The 19,176-nt window shown below is 43.9% G+C and overlaps 1 protein-coding gene across 3 annotated transcripts in view; it reads left to right on the top strand.

Annotated features, from left to right (window-relative positions):
* Window positions 1-16,768, top strand: part of LOC120913811 (protein CutA homolog) — a 40,327-nt gene extending 23,559 nt beyond the window's left edge. For all 3 annotated transcript variants that reach the window (XM_040324056.1, XM_040324055.1, XM_040324054.1), the window contains exons 5-6: window positions 764-813; window positions 16,171-16,768. In XM_040324056.1, the coding sequence (XP_040179990.1) occupies window positions 764-813; window positions 16,171-16,273 (153 nt within the window). In that variant the 3' untranslated portion in view covers window positions 16,274-16,768. The remainder of the gene's footprint in view (window positions 1-763; window positions 814-16,170) is intronic.
* The last annotated feature ends 2,408 nt before the right edge of the window (window positions 16,769-19,176 follow it).

Below are 19,176 nucleotides of genomic sequence, written 5' to 3'. Positions count from 1 at the left end.
TTACCAGGGCTTAAATTACATTTTCCTGGGCCCAATTAGGTCAACAGAGGGGTGGGAGCAGAGAAGGGACTTGGTGGATGGGGTGTAGACAGGGTTGGGGGGCCCCCCCCCCATCAGGCTGTATGGTGCCCCATGATTTCTAACAGAGGCCCTGCTTAGGAGGGTGCTACACCAGTAAAGGCCATGAATTAAACAGTGCAGAATTTCCAGTTCTCAAAACAATAATGAGAATGTGGAATAAGGTCAGGCTAAACAGCCAACAAAGATCCAGGTGAATAGGGTGAACACTGCTGCCTTAAAACACCCAAAGGCTGGGTTCACACTTGTCCGACAAACGGTCCTACATTGGGAGCTCATGTAGCATGACGTGTGAAAATCAATGTTTCCCTATGAGAGCTGTCTTAACTGGTCCTACACAAGTCGGTCCGACTTTGAAAATGCTCCCTGTACTACTTTTGGTCCTACATTGATCCTACTTTAGCCCATTGAATATCATTGAAGTTGGACCAAAGTAGTATCCTGTTCATGAAAGTAGGATGGATGTAGGACCAATGTAGGATAAATGTAGGACCAATGTAGCAGAGCAAAGTAGGATGAAAGTAGTGTAGTAGTGTGAACCCAGCCTAAGGCTGATATAAAAAATGTAGTCTTCTTTGTTAATATTCCAATAAGTTCTATAGGCATTTAAACATGGTTTTATAATTAAAGTACAATTTCTATTTTACCTTTTTAGCTGTTGCTAAATATGTTTTTTTTTGTGCAGATAATGAAAACCAGGACAGCAAAGATAAACGAATTATCAGGATATATCCGGTATGAATGCACTAAATATTACTCGGCTGCTGGTCTAAAAAAGCCTTACAAACTATGCACAAACAAAATTTCCTTTGCAGTATTCTCAGGGCTTATAACAAAAAAGTCACAGTTGAGCCTGAAAATTAGCAGCATACCTGTAGATTCAAGACAGGGATGGGCATGTGTCCCAGGAGCAGTGTTTTTATATGGGAGGGGGGAGAGAGAGAGAGAGAGAGACTGCTGTGGTGAGCTGTGTGCCAATTACATTTCTGCATTTTACCAACAGCTCAAGGTGAGCCACACCCCTGATCTGATGTTGCGGATCCCAACAGCAAAGTCTGACGTTCACCCCCTTAAAAAAGTTAAAAAGAATGCCCGCCACCTTAAATCCCCACCTTCTCTCCTCCAGTTACAAACACCTTCCACCCACCTCCCTCCCTGGTCACTGTGCTTCTCTGACAACTATCTTACCTCCCACATCACAGTAGCTCTGAACTCAAACCTCTCCTCCTCATATCACCTTCATACCTCCAATTCTACCTTTTTTACACCCCTCCATAACCTCCCTCCTACCCATCTCCCCGATCCATTTCATTTTAATACCTCTGTGCCATGCACCACTAACACCTAAGTCACAACATCTACAGTGTGGATTGAAAGTTTGGGCACCCCAGGTAAAAAATTGTATTAATGTGCATAACGAAGCAAAGAAAAAATGGAAAAATCTCCAAAAGGAATCAAATTACAGATTAGACATTCTTATAATATGTCAAAAAAAGTTAGATTTTATTTCCATCATTTACACTTTCAAAATTACAGAAAACAAAAAAATTGTGTCTGCAAAAGTTTGGGCGCCCTGTAGAATTTATGGCATGCACTGCCCCCTTTGCAAAGCTGAGACCTGCCAGTGTCATGGATTGTTCTCAATCATCGTCTGGGAAGACCATCTGCCCAGACTCATCTGACCTTGCCCCAACAATCAGCACCATGGGTTCTAAGCAGTGGTCTAGATTCTAGAAAACTGAAACTGAAAATAGTTGACACTCACAAAGCTGGAGAAGGCTATAAGAAGATAGCAAAGCATTTGCAAATGTCAATATCCTCTGTTCGGAATGTAATTAAGAAATGGCAGTCATCAGGAACAGTGGAAGTTAAAGCAAGATCTGGAAGACCAAGAAAAATATCAGACAGAACAGCTTGCAGGATTGTGAGAAAAGCAATTCAAAACCCACGTTTGACTGCACGATCCCTCCAGAAAGATCTGGCAGACACGGGAGTTGTGGTACACGATTCCACTATAAAGAGATACTTGTACAAATACACTGTATGGTCTTCATGGAAGAGTCATCAGAAGAAAACCATCTACGTCCTCACCACAAAAGTCAGCGTTTGAACTTTGCAAATGAACATATAGACAAGCCTGATTCATTTTGGAAACAAGTTCTGTGGACCGATGAGGTTAAAATATAACTTTTTGGCCGGAATGAGCAAAGGTACGTTTGGAGAAGAAAGAGCACAGAATTTAATGAAAATAACCTCTATCCAACTGTGAAGCATGGGGATGGATCAATCATGATTTGGGGTTGTATTGCAGCCAATGGCACAGGGAACATTTCACTTGTAGAAGGAAAAATGGATTCAATAAAACTTCAGCAAATTTTGGATGGTAACTCAAAATCCACGGGGATTACATCAAGAGGCGTAAACTGAAGGTTTTGCCATGGCCTTCACAATCTCCTGACCTCAACATAATTGAAAATCTATGGATAGACCTTAAAAGAGCAGTGCATGACAGACAGCCCAGAAATCTCAAAGAACTGGAAGACTTTTGTAAGGAAGAATGGGCAAAGATACCTCAAACAAGAATTGAAAGACTCTTGGCTGGCTACAAAAAGTGTTTACAAGCTGTGACACTTGCCAAAGGGGGCAGTACAAGATATTAACTCTGCAGGGTGCCCAAACTTTTGCAGACGCCATTTTTTTGTTTTCTGTAATTTTGAAAGTGTAAATGATGGAAATAAAATCTAACTTTTTTTGACAAATTATAAGAATGTCTAATCTGTAATTTGATTCCTTTTGGAGATTTTTCCATTTTTTCTTTGCTTCGTTATGCACATTAATACAATTTTTTACCTGGGGTGCCCAAACTTTCTATCCCCACTGTACATTCCACCTCAAATATCCCCCTCCCGCACCCCACATTCCCCCTTATGTGAAAAGACTCCATACTCATTTATATGAAAGTAAGCATAGCATAGATCTCATCTTTGGAGACAATGTGTGGTTGAAGTGTAAAAATTGGTCTGATAGTTTAAAGAGTTCTCATGTGGTCTTCGTTATCAGCTTGTATTTATTTGCGTTGAGAAACAATGCCCATTTTGTCAAAATCAATAGGAGCTGGTTATGGGGCATTTTGCCACGTTTCCTGCTTAAGGGGAGGATCAGCAGGATGCTCCTCCCGTTCAATAGAGAACATGTGACCAAATACTTAGGCTTTTGGTCCTGTGAGCAGTACTGGAAGGAGGTTTTTGAACACAGGTTGCCTTTAAAGCCCATCTCCGGGAAAAGGAAAAGAAAAACCCCTCTTGTAGTGAGACTGACTCCACACTGCAAGGGTCCAATGTTCATTCAGGTCTAGGGAACCAGGAAAAAGTAGATTTAGGTCCACCTGCCAGTTTTTTAGGCGGACCTGAACGGGCGCTCCGTGCTCCTCTATGGAGCCGCGGATGTCAGTGGTGACATGCCCGCTGACATCCGACCTGATCCGCTAAAGTGTGACAGAGGAAAAACCTACTTTTCCATCCGTCTGGCGGATCGGATGAACACGGACAGATGGTCCGTGTTCATCCGATCCCCCCATAGGGGAGAGCGGAGAAAAGACAGGGCGGTCCCTGCACAATGTCCTCACATCCAATGCAGGAGTATCGGTTCTGCATTAGATTTGATAACATCAGAGTGCGTGCAACAGCCAGAGCATAAGGGAAAAGCGGCTATGGGATCATTTAGCAGCCTGGAGGGAGACTGTGGGAGTGGGAATCGGGTAAGTAAAATGGTTTATCTTTATTATACAGTACAGGACACAAAAACAAGTTCATAGAACATGAGTCATGTCACTACTTTCAGGTAATTGGTGTCGCCATATAATCCTGGCAACTCTGTGAGACTCCATTTTGTTTGCTAGTGTCCTTACCTTAAGGGAGCCTTTTCACCTTTTACCTATAGCAGGTTTAACTACTTTATTTGATTAACACTTCTATCAGGATCTGACTGCCATCGGGCCTCTCTAGCAGTTTCCAGATCAGTGATCCTTGAGCACATCTTGGGAACCGTCCCATGACCCTGCAGTCACAGGGCCAGCCTGTAATGCTTGCTTTGCAAACTTGATTCGGTGTTCAGCACTCACCTTATTACATGGTACGAGTGTGAATAGCGGCAGATTTTTATACAGGTCTAGTTCTGTTCAATAGGAAGACCCTGCTCCTGGATCTACAGTCTAAAAGGAGAGTGAGGTGTTACAAAAGATAACCGTATTTTCCAGCGACATTTTATACTTAAATATGCCTCAAAAATGGGGGTCGTCTTATACGCCAGTATTCAGAATCAGTCAGACTGTGGACGTCCATTGTTCAAAAGCCGCGCCACCTCCTCGTTCTGTTCCATGATAGGCAAAACACTCAAGTTTCCCAGCAGAGTCTGTGTTCAGTGTTCCGCCTATCACGAACGTCCCCTCGTCCAAGGCCGAGGATGTCCATGATAGGCGGAACACTAAACACAGGCTCTGCTGGCTAACTGAGTGTTCCACCTATCACGGAACAGCAGGAGCAGGAGGCGTGGCTTTTGAACAATGGACGCCTTCAGTCTTACTGACTCTGCAAGACAGGGAGATGGAGATCGTCGAAGTGAGGCATGCAATGGCACAGTGAGGTGCTGCATGCAATGGCACAGTGAGATTTTAAAAAAGCTGAATAAAGTCTGTTCCTGTCAGCGGCTGTTATGACTACCCCCCAGCTTCCAGACAGACTGGACTAACCTTTTAGTTGGAAAATTAGGGGGTCGTCTTATACGTCCAGTCGCCCTTATACGCCGTCAAATACGGTAGCGCAGGGGATCATCTGATGGAGGTGGCTGAAGTACAGTTTTTAGGTGGGAATAGGCTTCCCTGAATAAATGAGTTTTCAAGGATCACCTAAAGGAGGACAGGGTAGAAGCCAATTAAACATGAATGGGTAGGGCATTCCAGAGGACGGACGGGGTTCTGGAGAAGTCCTGAAGGCGAGCATGGGAGAAGGTGGCGAGAGAGCTAGAGAGCAAGATGTCTTGGGAGGAGCGGCGTGAACAATTTGGGAGATATCTTGAGATGAGTTGGTTATGTAGCTAGGGGCAGTTGACCATAGCTAAAGAGGAAGGAGAATCACCAAAAGAAACCCTGGGAACAGGGGAATTTAGACTGTCCTTGATAAAATGTTTGAAATGGCATACCCAAAGCAGGAGAGGACAGACCAAATGCCTTATCACAGAGACAGCAAGTGGCAAACTTCAGCCGTGGATGGTTAAAAAGGCCCCTTTCCCTCAGTTGTTACTGGAATGCCCTCCCTTATGGATCCTCCTCCCATTCTCACACACCTGGGTGGTCAATTTACCCCACTTTCCTAGGACTTCTGTCTCTCACTCCCTATTTAAAGCGGAGTTCTAGCCTCTAAAAAAACAAAACAAATGTAAAAGTAAGCAGCTTATACCTGTCCAGGGATCCTGCGATGTTGCCCCCCAAAGCCAATTCGTCCATTGGTTCAGGTGCAAGCGCCGGAGTTGCAACTAAGGGAAACCGGCAGTGAAGCCTTCAGGCTTCACAGCTGGTTTTGCTACTGTGCATGAAAGAGTCGTGCTGCCCTTTCTGAATGGCCACGTAATCTTCTGGGGCACACACAAGTCCCAGAAGGTAGCGGGGGCTGATGCAGAAATTACGTACCTCGCGGTGAGGTTAGGACAGAAGTACACCTTCAAAACACTAGAAAGGTACACAAAATATATATATATATATATATATATATATAAAAAAAAACTATATCCAAAAACAAGGGTAGGGTGGTCTATTGTTTAAGACCTAATTGTATTTTTGCCTGTCACTCCGCTTTAATCTAATGTGAGCAGGGTCACCTCCTAACAGTTAACAGTCGGTTTTAAAGTGGTAATAAACCTAAAAGCCTAAAAAACCGCAAAGGTTTATAATATTGTAGCTTACCAATTCTTAATGTGATGGCTGCATTTATTTTCTTTTTTAGGGTTTTTTTTTTTTTTTTTTCTCACCTGGTGATCCAGTCAGTAAGTGTGTTTTTCAAAAGAATAAGCTCTCCAGTCAAATGTATAAGTCACAGAGATGAGAAACCATTTAATATTAGCAGGGGTGCTTAAAAATGATCAGTTTTATTTATGTAAAAACTTTAACCCAGAGGGAAATGGGGAAAAAAAAAATATTTACTGTAACTGCTTACAAAGTATTATCTGGAGTTTGGCTTGAATTTGTTATTTTTTTTACGTTTGCTAGTACATAACACTCCCTCCAGGCGTAACCCCTTCCCGCCGAGTGTACGCATATATGGGGGTTATTCCCGTAGCTGCAGGCATCATCCCGGTACTGTTTTTCAGAGCGGGCGATCAGCTTTCCAGGGATAACAACCGATGCCACTAAAAGCCGCTCGGTTGTTATCCCGGAGGAGCGGGAGGGGCCATACTGCCTCCCGCCGCTCTGACCGGGCCTCCTGTCCCACCGGGAGACCCGATCTGCCACTTCTAACGTCTAGCCACTTCGAAAAGCCTGTTGCTATGCGGTCCCACGAAATCTGCCTTTCTATACACCTCGGATCCTGACCTCAGCTCCCTCGGCTCCCAGGATGCTGTGCGCTTCCCCTGTCTCCCGGCTTGTTGATGTTTATGGGTTGCCATCACAACGGCGTGCACTTTCGCCGCTGCCGCTGCTCGTTTAGATGGCAACCCAAGTGTTTGAGGGCGCGACGCTGCAGGTCTATTGCGGACGCACGAGAATGGGGCGGGACGCGCGGCCCTTTCAACTAGTCATCCCCATTACCCCCGGAAGTAATTGCTTGTGGGCTTAATATTGCCCACAAGCAAAATGAGAACGTTCAAGAGGCAAAGATATAAAGTGTTCCTTTACAATAACTCGGTGGAACGGCGGGACATTTTAAAATAGCAAGTGACACCATAGAGACGTAAAGAAAGAGATGAAAGCAGATATTTTTTAAATTTGAAAAATGTAATAGGAACCCCGCTTTAATAATATAAATTAAGAATATTAAAGCGCCCTCGTCCCAGCAAGCTTGCGCAGCAAAGAAAACGCATATGGAAGTAGCGCCCGCATATATAAACAGTGTTCAAATCACACATATGAGGTATCGTCGCGATCGTCAGAGCGAGAGCAATAATTCTAGCACTAGACCTTCTCTAACCTGGTAGCCATAAAAAAATATTCAAGCGTCGCCTATGGAGATTTTTAGGTACCGTAGTTTGTCACCATTCCACGAATGCATGCAATTATAATGCATGACATGTTTGGTATCTATTTATTTGGCGTAACATCATCTTTTACATTATACAAAAAAATTGGACTAACTTTACCATCTCGTTTTTTTAAATTAATGAAAAAGTGTCCTTTTTCCCCAAAAGTTGCGTTTAAAACACTGCTGCACAAATACCGTGCTACATAAAATATTGCAACAATCGCCATTTTATTCTTTAGATTCTCTGCTAAAAAATATATAAAATGCTTGGGGGTTCCAAGTAATTTTCTAGCAAAAAATATGGATTTTTAACTTATAAATGCCAAATGTCAGAAATAGGCTTAGGCATGAAAGGGTTAAAGATGGCGCTTGTACTACAAGTGGTGTGTTACTGGCCAGATCACCAGTTGAAAACAGGAGGGGGGGGGGGGGAAGCATAAGAAAAGAAAACAGATGCAGCCAAACAATACCACCTAATTACATTTATAAAAATGCCTTTGCTATGACACTCAAAATTGAGCTCAGGTGCATCCCGTTTCCACTGATCATTCTTAAAGTGGAGCTCTGGCCACAATTACACTTTTTAAATATAAATACCCCTGTAGGGGCAGATCCACAGAGCGAGTACGCCGGCGTATCTACTGATACGCCGGCGTACTTTCAAATTACCCGCGTCGTATCTTTGTTTTGAATCCTCAAAACAAGATACGACGGCATCTGGCTTAGATCCGACAGGCTTACGTCTTCGTATGCCTTCGGATCTAAGATGCAATTCTTTGGCGTCCACTGGGTGGCGTTCACGTCGTTTTCCGCGTCGAGTATGCAAATTAGCTATTTCCGACGATCCACGAACGTACGACCGGCCGGTGCATTCCTTTACGTCGGCTTCTTCCGGCGTATAGTTAAAGCTGGTATTTCGTGGCGTATAGTTAGACCTGCCATGTTAAGTATGGCCGTCGTTCCCGCGTTTATTTTGAATTTTTTTGCGTAAGTCGTCCATGAATCGGGATGGACGTAATTCACGTCTATGTTAAAAAAAATATGACGCCCTTGCGACGTCATTTAGCGCAAAGCACGGCGGGAAATTTAGGGACGGCGCATGTGCAGTTCATTTGGCGCGGGGACGCGCTTCATTTAAATGAAACACGCCCCCTAATCGCGATTTGAATTACGCGCCGTTACGCCGCCAGAGATAGACTACGCCGCCGTAACTTACGGCGTGAAATCTTTATGGATTCGAACTAAAGCCGGGTAAGTTACGGCGGTGTAGCGTATCTCTGATACACTGCACGGGTGCAGATCTCTGTGGATCTGCCCCTTAGTCTGTAAACTAAGGTCCGTTTTGTTAGGTTGTTACAGCATTTAGAAAGTTTATAAACTATAAATAGACTGTGGCCATCTTAAGTGTGGGCATCATGAAGCCAGAGTGTATGTATTCCTGGATTTCAGACTTTCAAATCTCGCACATGCTCAGTGCTACACAAGCAGTGTAATAAGTTTCAGTTTCATGTTTTTTTTTTTTTTTTTTCTCCAGTGTCAGAGCTATGTAAACATCTCCTCCCCAGCACAGCAAATGTCCCCCATTACAGCAAATGTCTCACCGCACATTGTCCCCCATCACAGCAAACCGCACATTGTCCCCCATCACAGCACATGTCCCGCCGCACATTGCCATCATCACGCTGCCGCTGTCACTGCGCCCATTATGCTGAGGCTGCGCTCATCACACTGCCGCTGTCACTGCGCCCATCACGCTGCTGCTTTTGACCCCCAGCATTATCTACGACACTTACCGCTCTCAAATAGTTTATCCTCCCCCGGGGATGTTACTCCTTTGGACGCTAGGTAAACACTGGCAAATAATGCCAGTTTTCCCTTATTTAAAATGGCGCCGGGCGTCTCTGCAATGCTACGGCCCACGGCCTCCTGGGATTGATGACAAACATCTCCCAGGAGGCATAGCGGTCAGTAGATGACACGCTGAGGCCGCTGGAGTCGCTGCGGCTGCGACCGGAACAACAAATAAATTAATAATCTAACAGTGAGTTTTTTACCAATTTTTTTTTAAATATGCCAAATCTATTTAGGGAGACAGAACTACAGGGGATGAAGCCAGGTAGTCAAAGAGGGTGGAGCTGCACTTTAAGATGTTTCTACAACTTGATTGGAATCCACCTATGGTAAATTCAGTTGGACATGATTTGGACAGGCACACACCTGTCTATATAAAAAAAAAGGTCACACAGTTAACAGTGCATGTCAGAGCTCAAAACAAAGCCATGAAGTCCGAAGAATTGTCTGTGGACCTCCTAGACAGGATTGTATCGAGTCACAGATCTGGGGAAGGGTATAGAAAAATTTCTGCAGCATTGAAGGTCACAATTACCATCATCATCCATAAATGGAAGAAGTTTGGAACCACCAGCATTCTTCCTAGAGCGAGCTGCCCAGCCAAACTGAGCAATCTGGGGAAAAAGGCCTTACTCAGGGAGGTGAACTGGATGGTCACTCTGACAGAGCTTCAGCGTTTCTCTGTGGAGAGAGGAGAACCTTCCAGAAGAACATCAATCTCTGCAGCACTCCACCAATCAGGCCTGTATGTTAAAGTGGCCAGACAAAAGCCACACCTCAGTAAAAAAAGCACATGACAGCCCATCTGGAGTTTGTCAAAAGGCCCCTGAAGTACTCTGACCATGAGAAACAAATTTCTCTGGTCTGATGAAACAAAGATTGAACGCTTTGGCCTGAGTGACGAGCATCATGTGTGGAGGAAACCAGGCACCACTCATCTGGCCAATACCATCGCTACAGTGAAGCATGGTGGCGGCAGCATCATGCTATATGGATGTTTTTCAGCCGCAGGAACTGGGAGACTAGTCAGGATTGAGGGAAAGATGAATGAAGCAAATGTACAGACACACCCTTGATAAAAACCTGCTCCAGAGCACTCTGGATCTCAGACTGGGGCAAAGGTTCATCTTCCAACAGGACAACAACCATAAGCACAAAATGAAGATAACAAAGGAGTGGCTATGGGACAGCGGCTCGTTAAGTGGCCCAGCCAGAGCCCAGACTTGAACCCGATTGAACATCTCTAGAGAGATCTGAAAATGGCTGTGCACGAACGATCCCCATCCAATCTGATGGAGCTTGAGAGGTCCTGGAAAGAAGAATGGGAGAAATTGCCCAAAAGTAGGTGTGCCAAGCTTGTAGCATCATACACAAAAAGACTTGAGGCTGTAATTGGTGCCAAAGGTGCTTCAACAAAGTATTGAGCAAAAGGCTGTGCATGTTTTTAAAAAATTTGCAAAGATTTCAAACAAACTTCTTTCACATTGTCAGGAAAGGCTGGCTGGGAACAGTAGTTCCATTCATGTCAGTGCGAGCTTACGGATGCCTATGCGCCTATTACAAGACACAATGACCAGAGCACAGGAGCTTAAAGAGACTTGACAAGAGAAGACCGGGAGAATTGATCCTGGAGCCCGGGAACCAGGTATGGCTGTCCACAGTAAACCTTAAACTCACATGCCCGTCAAAGAAGTTGGGCCCCAGGTTTGTGGGTCCTTTTCCAGTAAAGAGAAGGATCAACGAGGTGGCCTACGAGCTGGAACTGCTGGATTAATTCCGGGTACACCCAGTCTTTCATGTTTCTTTATTAATACCTGCCGTTCCCAACTATTTTCCAGGACGAATTTTGGTTCCCCCGAGCCCGTAGTAATCAATGGGGAGAAATTGACTCAGGGGCATGCAGCTGCTTCATGGACTCCATCTTCGCAGCTAAAAATTTGATCCCTTTACTACCTAAAGCCCAAATGACTGTTAGTACATCTTGCGGATGGGTCCGCTATCAAGTCAGGCCCGGTCACACAGGAGATGACCCCTCTTCCAGCCACTATTGCCAACCTTCATCAAGAACTGTTACGCCAATATATTGATGAGAACCTTGAGAAGGTGTTTATCCGCCCGTCCACATCTCCTGCAGGAGCTGGCATCTTCTTCGTAGAAAAGAAGGACCACACTCTACGACCCTGTATTGACTATTCGGGACCTAAACAAAATAACCATCAAAAACCGTTATCCTCTTCCTCTAGTAGAAAAATGTGAATTTGAAAAACAAAAAGCATACAATTTCTGGGTTTGATCATTTTGGTCGAAGGCATTAAAAATGGACCCTCAGAAGATTTCTGTGATCCTGGAATGGCCAGTCCCTACAGACAAAAAGGGGATTCAAAGGTTTGTAGGAGGCTTTGAAAACGTTTACCAGAAGTTTATCAAAAGGTTCTCAGCCATCATATCCCCTTTTACACAGTTGACCAAGCAGGGAGTCTGGTTTCACTGGTCCCCTGAAGCCCAAGTTGCCTTTGACACCCTCAAGTGACAGTTCACCTTTGCTTCCGTGTTAAAACACCCCGATTCTACCCTACCATTTGTCCTGGAAGTTGATGCTTCTAAAGTTGCTGTCAGGGCAGTGCTCTTGCAATGACAGGGCCCCAAGGCTCTGCTGTTCCCTATTGCATTCTTCTCCCGTAAGTTATCAGCTGCAGAGAAGAATTATGATATAGGAGACCAGGAGCTGTTGGAAATAAAAGCTGCATTGGAGGAGTGGCGATACCATTTGGAAGGAGCAGCTCCCCCCGATCCCGATTTACACTGACCATAAAAATCTGGAATACCTGAGATCTGCGAAAAGATTAAAACCACGTCAAGCCAGGTGGGCTTTATTCTTTTCCAGATTCTCCTTCCACATCATTTAATCGGCCCGGGTCAAAAAATACGAAGCCCGATGCTTTGTCCCGCATGTTTAATGACCCCAAAACACCTGCATCTCCAGATACCATCCTGCCTGCAAATAGCTTTCTCGTGTTACAGGAAGATCTACTATGCCGGATTAAACAAGCTTCTTCTGAAGTCTCTCATCCCTCTGAAGCAAGGTGGTTAGCAAGAGATGGCTTACTCTGGTTTAATGACAAAATCTTTATACCAGAAAATCTCAGTCATCATACTTGAACTCTGTCACTAACATGCATTAGCCTTCGCACTTTGGTGCATCGTAGACATATGACCTGGTGCATAGCACGTTTTGGTGGCCGCAAGTGGAAAAGGACTGTAAAAAATATGTGGAGTCATGCATAGTCTGTACCCATAACAAGAGAAATGGAACCAAAGCCTGGGGTCTGCTCAAACCGCTACCTGTCCCAGATAGGCCTTAGAAATTAATATGTATAAATACATGCAACTAAACCTCTGTTTTTAATTACATGCAGTTAGACAGATCAATTTGTTTAGTGCTTTTTTGGTTGGCAACTTTGAGCCTGGCTATTATGGAAAAAAATATATATTCCATATATATAGTTAATCGCATACTGCTAAAAACGCATCTCATTCAAAGTCCCAACTCTACTCCCTTTTTTATACATTTACAGGGATGGAGGCCTGTGATAGTGTCTATCATTTGCTTCATTCAAAGTGCCAACCCTATCCCCCCTTTTTAAAACGATTTAGGGATGGAGATGCGTTTTCAGGAGTGGAATAGAGTGCCTCCACCGATCTACCACCAAACAGTTAACTTATGCATTGTCATTTTTTGACTAGCTGACCCAATTTGATGTGGTCCACACTTAGTCTGGTGGTATTTTGGTTTGGTAGGCATGTTTTGGTTCCACTCCTGTATTTCTTTTGTTATTCCAGTGCTCTTTTTTGCCAGACCAACTATAGGTAGGGGTGGGTTTAGGTTACCACCTGCCCCCTATCTTTTGATTAGCACGCCTGTGCTCCTTATTAGGAGGCTTTAAAATCATAGCTAGGACTGCAGTACACGGAGTGCCTTGACATTTGGCCTGCAGCTTAAACATGCAATTGCAAATACATGCAACTAAACCTCTGTTTTTAATTACATACAGTTAGACAGATCAATTTGGTTTAGTGCTTTTTTGGTTGGCAACTTTGAGCCTGGCTATCATGGAAACATTTTTTATATTCCATATATATATATATATATATATATATATATATATATATATATATATATATATATATATATATATATTTAATCGCATACTGCTAAAAATGCATCTCATTCAAAGTCCCAACTCTACCCCCTTTTTTATACATTTACAGGGATGGAGGCCTGTGGTAGTGTCTATCATATGCCTCATTCAAAGTCCCAACCCTATCCCCCCTTTTTAATAAAACCAAAGCCTGGGGTCTGCTCAAACCGCTACCTGTCCCAGATAGGCCTTGGAAATTAATTTCTATGGACTTTATTGTAGAACTCCCTCCCGCAGAGGGCCATACTGCCATCTTCGTGGTAGTGGACCGGCTGTCCAAAATGGCACATTTCAATCCCTTGAAATGAACACCTTCTGCCCCCGAAGACACACAAGTCTTTATCAAGGAGATTGTCAGACTGCATGGAGTTCAGGCCAACATCATCTCAGACAGGGGAGTACAATTCACCTCCAGGTTCTGGAAAGCCTTATGCAAGTCCCTTGGCATCAAATTTTTTTCTTCTGCATACCACCCACAAATGGGCAAACAGAGGACTAATCAAACCCTCAAACAGTACCTCCGCTGTTTTTCTTCTTTCTCTCAGGACGACTGGCTGTCAGTGTTACCGTTAGCCGAATTTGCATACAACTCTATCCACTCCACTATTAAACAAACTCCGTTCTTTGCCAATTACAGATACCATCCATCATTACTGCCCAATTCCCGATTGTTCCGTGCCAGCTGTGCTGGAGACTGTAATTTTTTTCAGTATCAACAAACTATCACAAGACACAATGACCAAAGCACAGGAGCTCAACAAAGAAACTTGACAAGAGGAGACTTGATCCTGGAGCCCGGGGACCAGGTATGGCTGTCCACAGTAAACCTTAGGCTCACATGCCCATCAAAGAAGTTGGGCCCCAGGTTTGTGGGTCCTTTTCCAGTAAAGAGAAGGATCAACGAGGTGGCATACGAGCTGGAACTTGCCGGATTTATTCCGGGTACACCCCGTCTTTCATGTTTCTTTATTAAAACCTGCCGTTCCCAACTCTTTTCAAGGACAAATTATTGGTCCTCCCGAGCCCATAGTAATCAATGGGGAGGAAGGATTCAAAGTGGAAGCAATCATGGATTGTAGGAAGAGAAATAATCAGGTTCAATTCCTTATCAAATGGAAAGGGTATGGTCCGGAAGAGAACCCATGGGAGCCTGAAGGTAATATTTATGCCAAGAGACTGATCCAATCCTTCAAACGTTCCCACCCTGAGAAAATGGCCCGGTTGGGCATCCGGAGGCTGCCCCTTGGAGGGGGGCAATGTCAGGAAAGGCTGGCTGGGAACAGTAGTTCCATTCCTGTCAGTGCGCGCTTACGGGTGCCTTTGCGCATGCGTACAGGAGCGTGCGCAGTCTTTCAAGCCAGGCAGGCTATTTAAACTCGGTTTGTTGTCCTAAGCCCTGCTGTCTGATCTACAGCGTTCCTGTGCCTTATCTGATTGTCTGAACCCGATCCTGTTTGACAGGGTTTCCCTTGTGACTACCTCTGATATCCGCCTGCATCTGACCCCGGCTTGTCCATGACCTTGCACCTGCCTGATCTATCCGTGCCTGCCTGCTATTGACCCAACTTGCCCTGTGTTCTCATCTACTGCATCTGTTCCTGTACCGTCCATCTGTGTTCGACCCGGCTTGCCTGATCTTCCCGTGCATCTTTCCTGGAGCTACCTACCTGCTACCAGCAAGTGTCTCCTGTTACAAGTCTGCTCCAGTTTTCTGTCAAGTTTGCTGATCCAGCTACTAAGTCCTCTGGAACTTCCGGACTGCCCACCAGCTATTGATCCTGCCAGGCACTCGTGCTACCTTGCACTCCCGTGCCTCCTGTTCTCTCTATCAGGGGCTGCGAGTCAGGGGCGTAAGAGGCCTCTCTCTGCATATCAGGCTCATCCACAAAATACGTGACACACATTGTCATTATGGGGTATTGTTTGTAGAATTTTGAGGAAAAAAAAATCCATTTTGGAATAAGGCTATAATATAAAATGTGGAAAAAGTGAAGCGCTGTGAATACTTGCCGGATGCACTGTAGTAGTCTATAAATTATTGTGTACTGTACTCTAAAATTAAAAATGTACAGGGAATTCTTTTTGTTGCCTTCTAGACCTAAACATGGACTGAAGCCCTGCAGTGCAGCAGCAGCCCAACTACAAGGGAGAACTTTTCCTTTCCCTGGAATTTAGCTTTAAAATATGTGTAGCCAATTAAAGTTTTAAGACCCATTCACACATACGCTTAGTGTTAATATGGGTTTTATTATGTATTCCCACAACACACCTTAAATGGTGTAAGTGCTGTGGCTGTTCACTGGAGCACACTTACATTGTAGCTCACTGCAACAAAACGATCTGCGTGTTATAGAATACTGCATGTCTGTTAAACTTTTGTGGTGGTGTATTGGCTGCTTATCTAAAATTAAAGGGGCTGGTTTGCTGCAGCCTGCATTAAAATGGGTTCAGAACCACACTGCATTGCAGTTGACCAGTGTGAAAGGATCCTTAGCATATTTTATTCGTTAGGACAGTGGTCATCAACCCTGTCCTCGGTGCCCACTAACAGGCCAGTTTGCAAGATAACTGACATACATCACAGGTGATATAATTTGCTGCTCAGTGATTGCAGTATTCTAGTCTGCATCTCCCCAAGGTAATACATGAAAACCTGGCCTGTTAGTGGGCCATGAGGACAGGGTTAATGACCACTGCGTTAGCATCACATCAGTCATTCCAAAGATGGAGATCTGAGAGTTTCTTTGATTGCAGTTTACCATTCATAAAAAGATAAACAAAACAAATTGAGGTATGTTATGTTTTGTTTTTAGATATGTTCATCCCTTTGAAACACCAGATATCCTGACAGTGCCAATTGGTGATGGAAACCCAGATTATTTCAGATGGATTGAAGACGTCATGTCAGAGAAATGATCATGGATTGCGTGTCAGGACATTCATAACGGCTTCCTCAAGAAGTATTATGACTTTTCAGTTTGTAATATCTGAGTAAACGTCAGTATTGTTAGCTACAGTTAAATGTCAGATCTGGATGTCCTCAGGCAATTCAATGAATAATTAATACCAAAAAGATACTCCAGATATTCAGAAAAGAGGACAACCTATACAGCTGGGACCAGGTCAAGTTGATCAATGTGGGCAAGAAGAGAAAGTGATTCAGTAAAACAAGATGCCGTTTGAGTACTCAGAAAATTCAGGACAAAATTGAATGAATGCAAGAAAAAATAAATAAATAATAACTTGGATACAGTACAAAAGCTTACAATAGACGTCTGAAAAGACAAAGAACAAGCAGACTAAAACAAAGCACGTAACCAGGATGGGATCCCTAAACATGGTTGGTAAAGGTATTTACACATTTTGCACTTGTGCCTTATACCACATGGCAATAAAATAATTTAAAAAATATAAGGGACTGTGAACATTTTTGTGGTGCATTAGCGCTTTTGGGTGCCATGCCAAATTAATGGCAATGCAACACCCCCAACATGCATTACTGCAACAGAAGAATTTCTATAAATCTTACAGGTCTGTTATAAATTTTAAACAAACATTCTAGTTCTGGTAGCCAAAGTACCTAAAAAATCTATGGCCAAGTGGTTAGCAATAAGGCCTAGAACGTGGTTTGTAATAGGTCAGCATTAAAAAGACTATATATTGCAGCTAGAACTTTTTTTTATTTATTTTTGCCCTTTTCAATTATATCTTTAGGAGGCACATATCTCTCAGCCATTACCAGCCTGCCAGCCTCTTGCTTGTCTCGATAATTCTCTCCATCTGTATATCTATATACAGTGAAACCTCGGTTTACGAGTAACGCGGTTAACAAGCATTTTAAAAAGACAAGCAACTTTTAAAAAAAAGTTCTGACTCGGTTTGCGAGAGTTGTCTCGCAAAACGAGCAGAATTCAAGCTAATGGGGTCTGCAGTACCGCATTTGGCCAGAGGTGCGGGGGAGCCGGTGAAACACGGAACGGTTCGGAAATACTCCATTCCCAGGTGTTTGAGCCTTTCCGAGGTCAGCTGAGCTGTCCAAGCATTTATGAGCTACTCCGGCACCCCCCACCTCTGGCCACATGCAATATTGCATGCCATTGAAGTCAATGTGGAAAAAATTATTTTAGTTTCCATTGACTTCTATGGGGAAAATTGCTTCGATATGCGAGTGCTTTGGATTACGAGCATTCTCCTGGAATGGATTATACTCGTAATCCAGGGTTCCACTGTAGATCTAGATATACACAGTTGTGCTCATAAGTTTACATACCCTGGCAAAATTTATGATTTCTTGGCCATTTTTCAGAGAATATGAATGATCACACAAACTTTTTTCACTCATGGTTAATAAATGGCTTCAGCCAAACACTATCAATTGACGGTTTACGGTTTTCAAATCATAAACAGAAACTAGACAAATGACCCTGATCAAAAGTTTACATACCCCAGTTCTTAATACCATGTATTGCCCCCTTTAAACATCAATGATAGCTTGAAGTATTTTTTGGTATTTGTGGATGAGGCTCTTTATCGTCTCAGATGGTAAAGCTGCCCATTCCTCTTGGCAGAAAGCCTCCAGTTCCTGTAAATTCTTGGGCTGTCTTGCATGAACTGCATGTTTTGAGGTCTCCCCAGAGTGGCTCAATGAGATTGAGGTCAGGAGACTGAGATGGCCACTCCAGAACCTTCACTTTATTTTTCTGTAGCCAATGACAGGTCGACTTGGTCTTGTGTTTTGGATCGTTGTCATGTTGGAATGTCCAAGTATGTCCCATGCGAATGTAGCATTTATGGTTGTGGCCAAAAAGCTAAAAAAAAGAAAAAGGTTTGAGGGTTGTCTCTGCAGTTTGGCTTATTGCAAGTGGGATACTTTGTTGATTAGCGCTCGGGGAACATAACAGCTTTCATTTGAATAGCTGTGTGTTCCCCGCCGCGCCTCGTCATGTATAGACACTCCCCCTTGCTCGGGCACTTTGATAGACAGATCACCCGTCCAATCCTGGGATGGGTGATATGTCTATCAAAGTGCCCGGACAAGGGGGAGGGGCTATACACGACGAGGCGCGGCGTGGAACACACAGCTATTCAAATGAAAGCTGTTATGTTCGAGCACTTATGAACTAGATGTTGGCAGCGGCGGGGGGTCTTGGCTTTCACTTTGGGGACTAGGCGGCAGCAGGTCTCTCCTCCATACTCGAGGACTGCTCTGCTCCGCCCACTCTCAAACCCGCTCATAAAGAGTGAGACCGTATATGGTGCAAAAAAAAAATAAGGTTATACACTCTGAATGACACACGTGCAAACAAATGAAATAGATGAATGAACTAAATACAGTCCACAGTGATGAAAAATTGATATAATTCACAGATGGAAAGTGTGGTATGTTAGTCCAGGTAAGTGAATGACTACCTTGAAACATCAATAGAAGGACAGGTGTGGAAAGAAGATAATGGGAGAAGCCACCGCCAACATAAGGAAGGCTTACCAGAGCCATTAGCTATTGGACTGTTGGCACAGGTGGATGGTGATCACAGTGTCCCTTAGATCAGTGGTCATCAACCCTGTCCTCAGGGCCCACTAACAGGCCAGGTTTGCAATATAACTGAAATACAATCACAGGTGATATCATTTGCTGCTCAGTGATTGCAGTATTAGTCTGCATCTCCCCAAGGTAATACATAAAACCTGGCCTATTAGTGGGCCCTGAGGACAGGGTTGATGACCACTGCCTTAGATGACTCCCAGCAGAGAGGGTAAACTCAAAGGGAGGTTGGTCAAATCCTTCCCTTATTCTCACAGGATGCAACCGAAAATTAAAA

This window comes from Rana temporaria, chromosome 9, assembly GCF_905171775.1.
Source record: "Rana temporaria chromosome 9, aRanTem1.1, whole genome shotgun sequence".
Classification (NCBI taxonomy): domain Eukaryota; kingdom Metazoa; phylum Chordata; class Amphibia; order Anura; family Ranidae; genus Rana; species Rana temporaria.
Note: the sequence above shows the minus strand (reverse complement) of the source record. Positions and strands in the feature narration are given on the sequence as shown.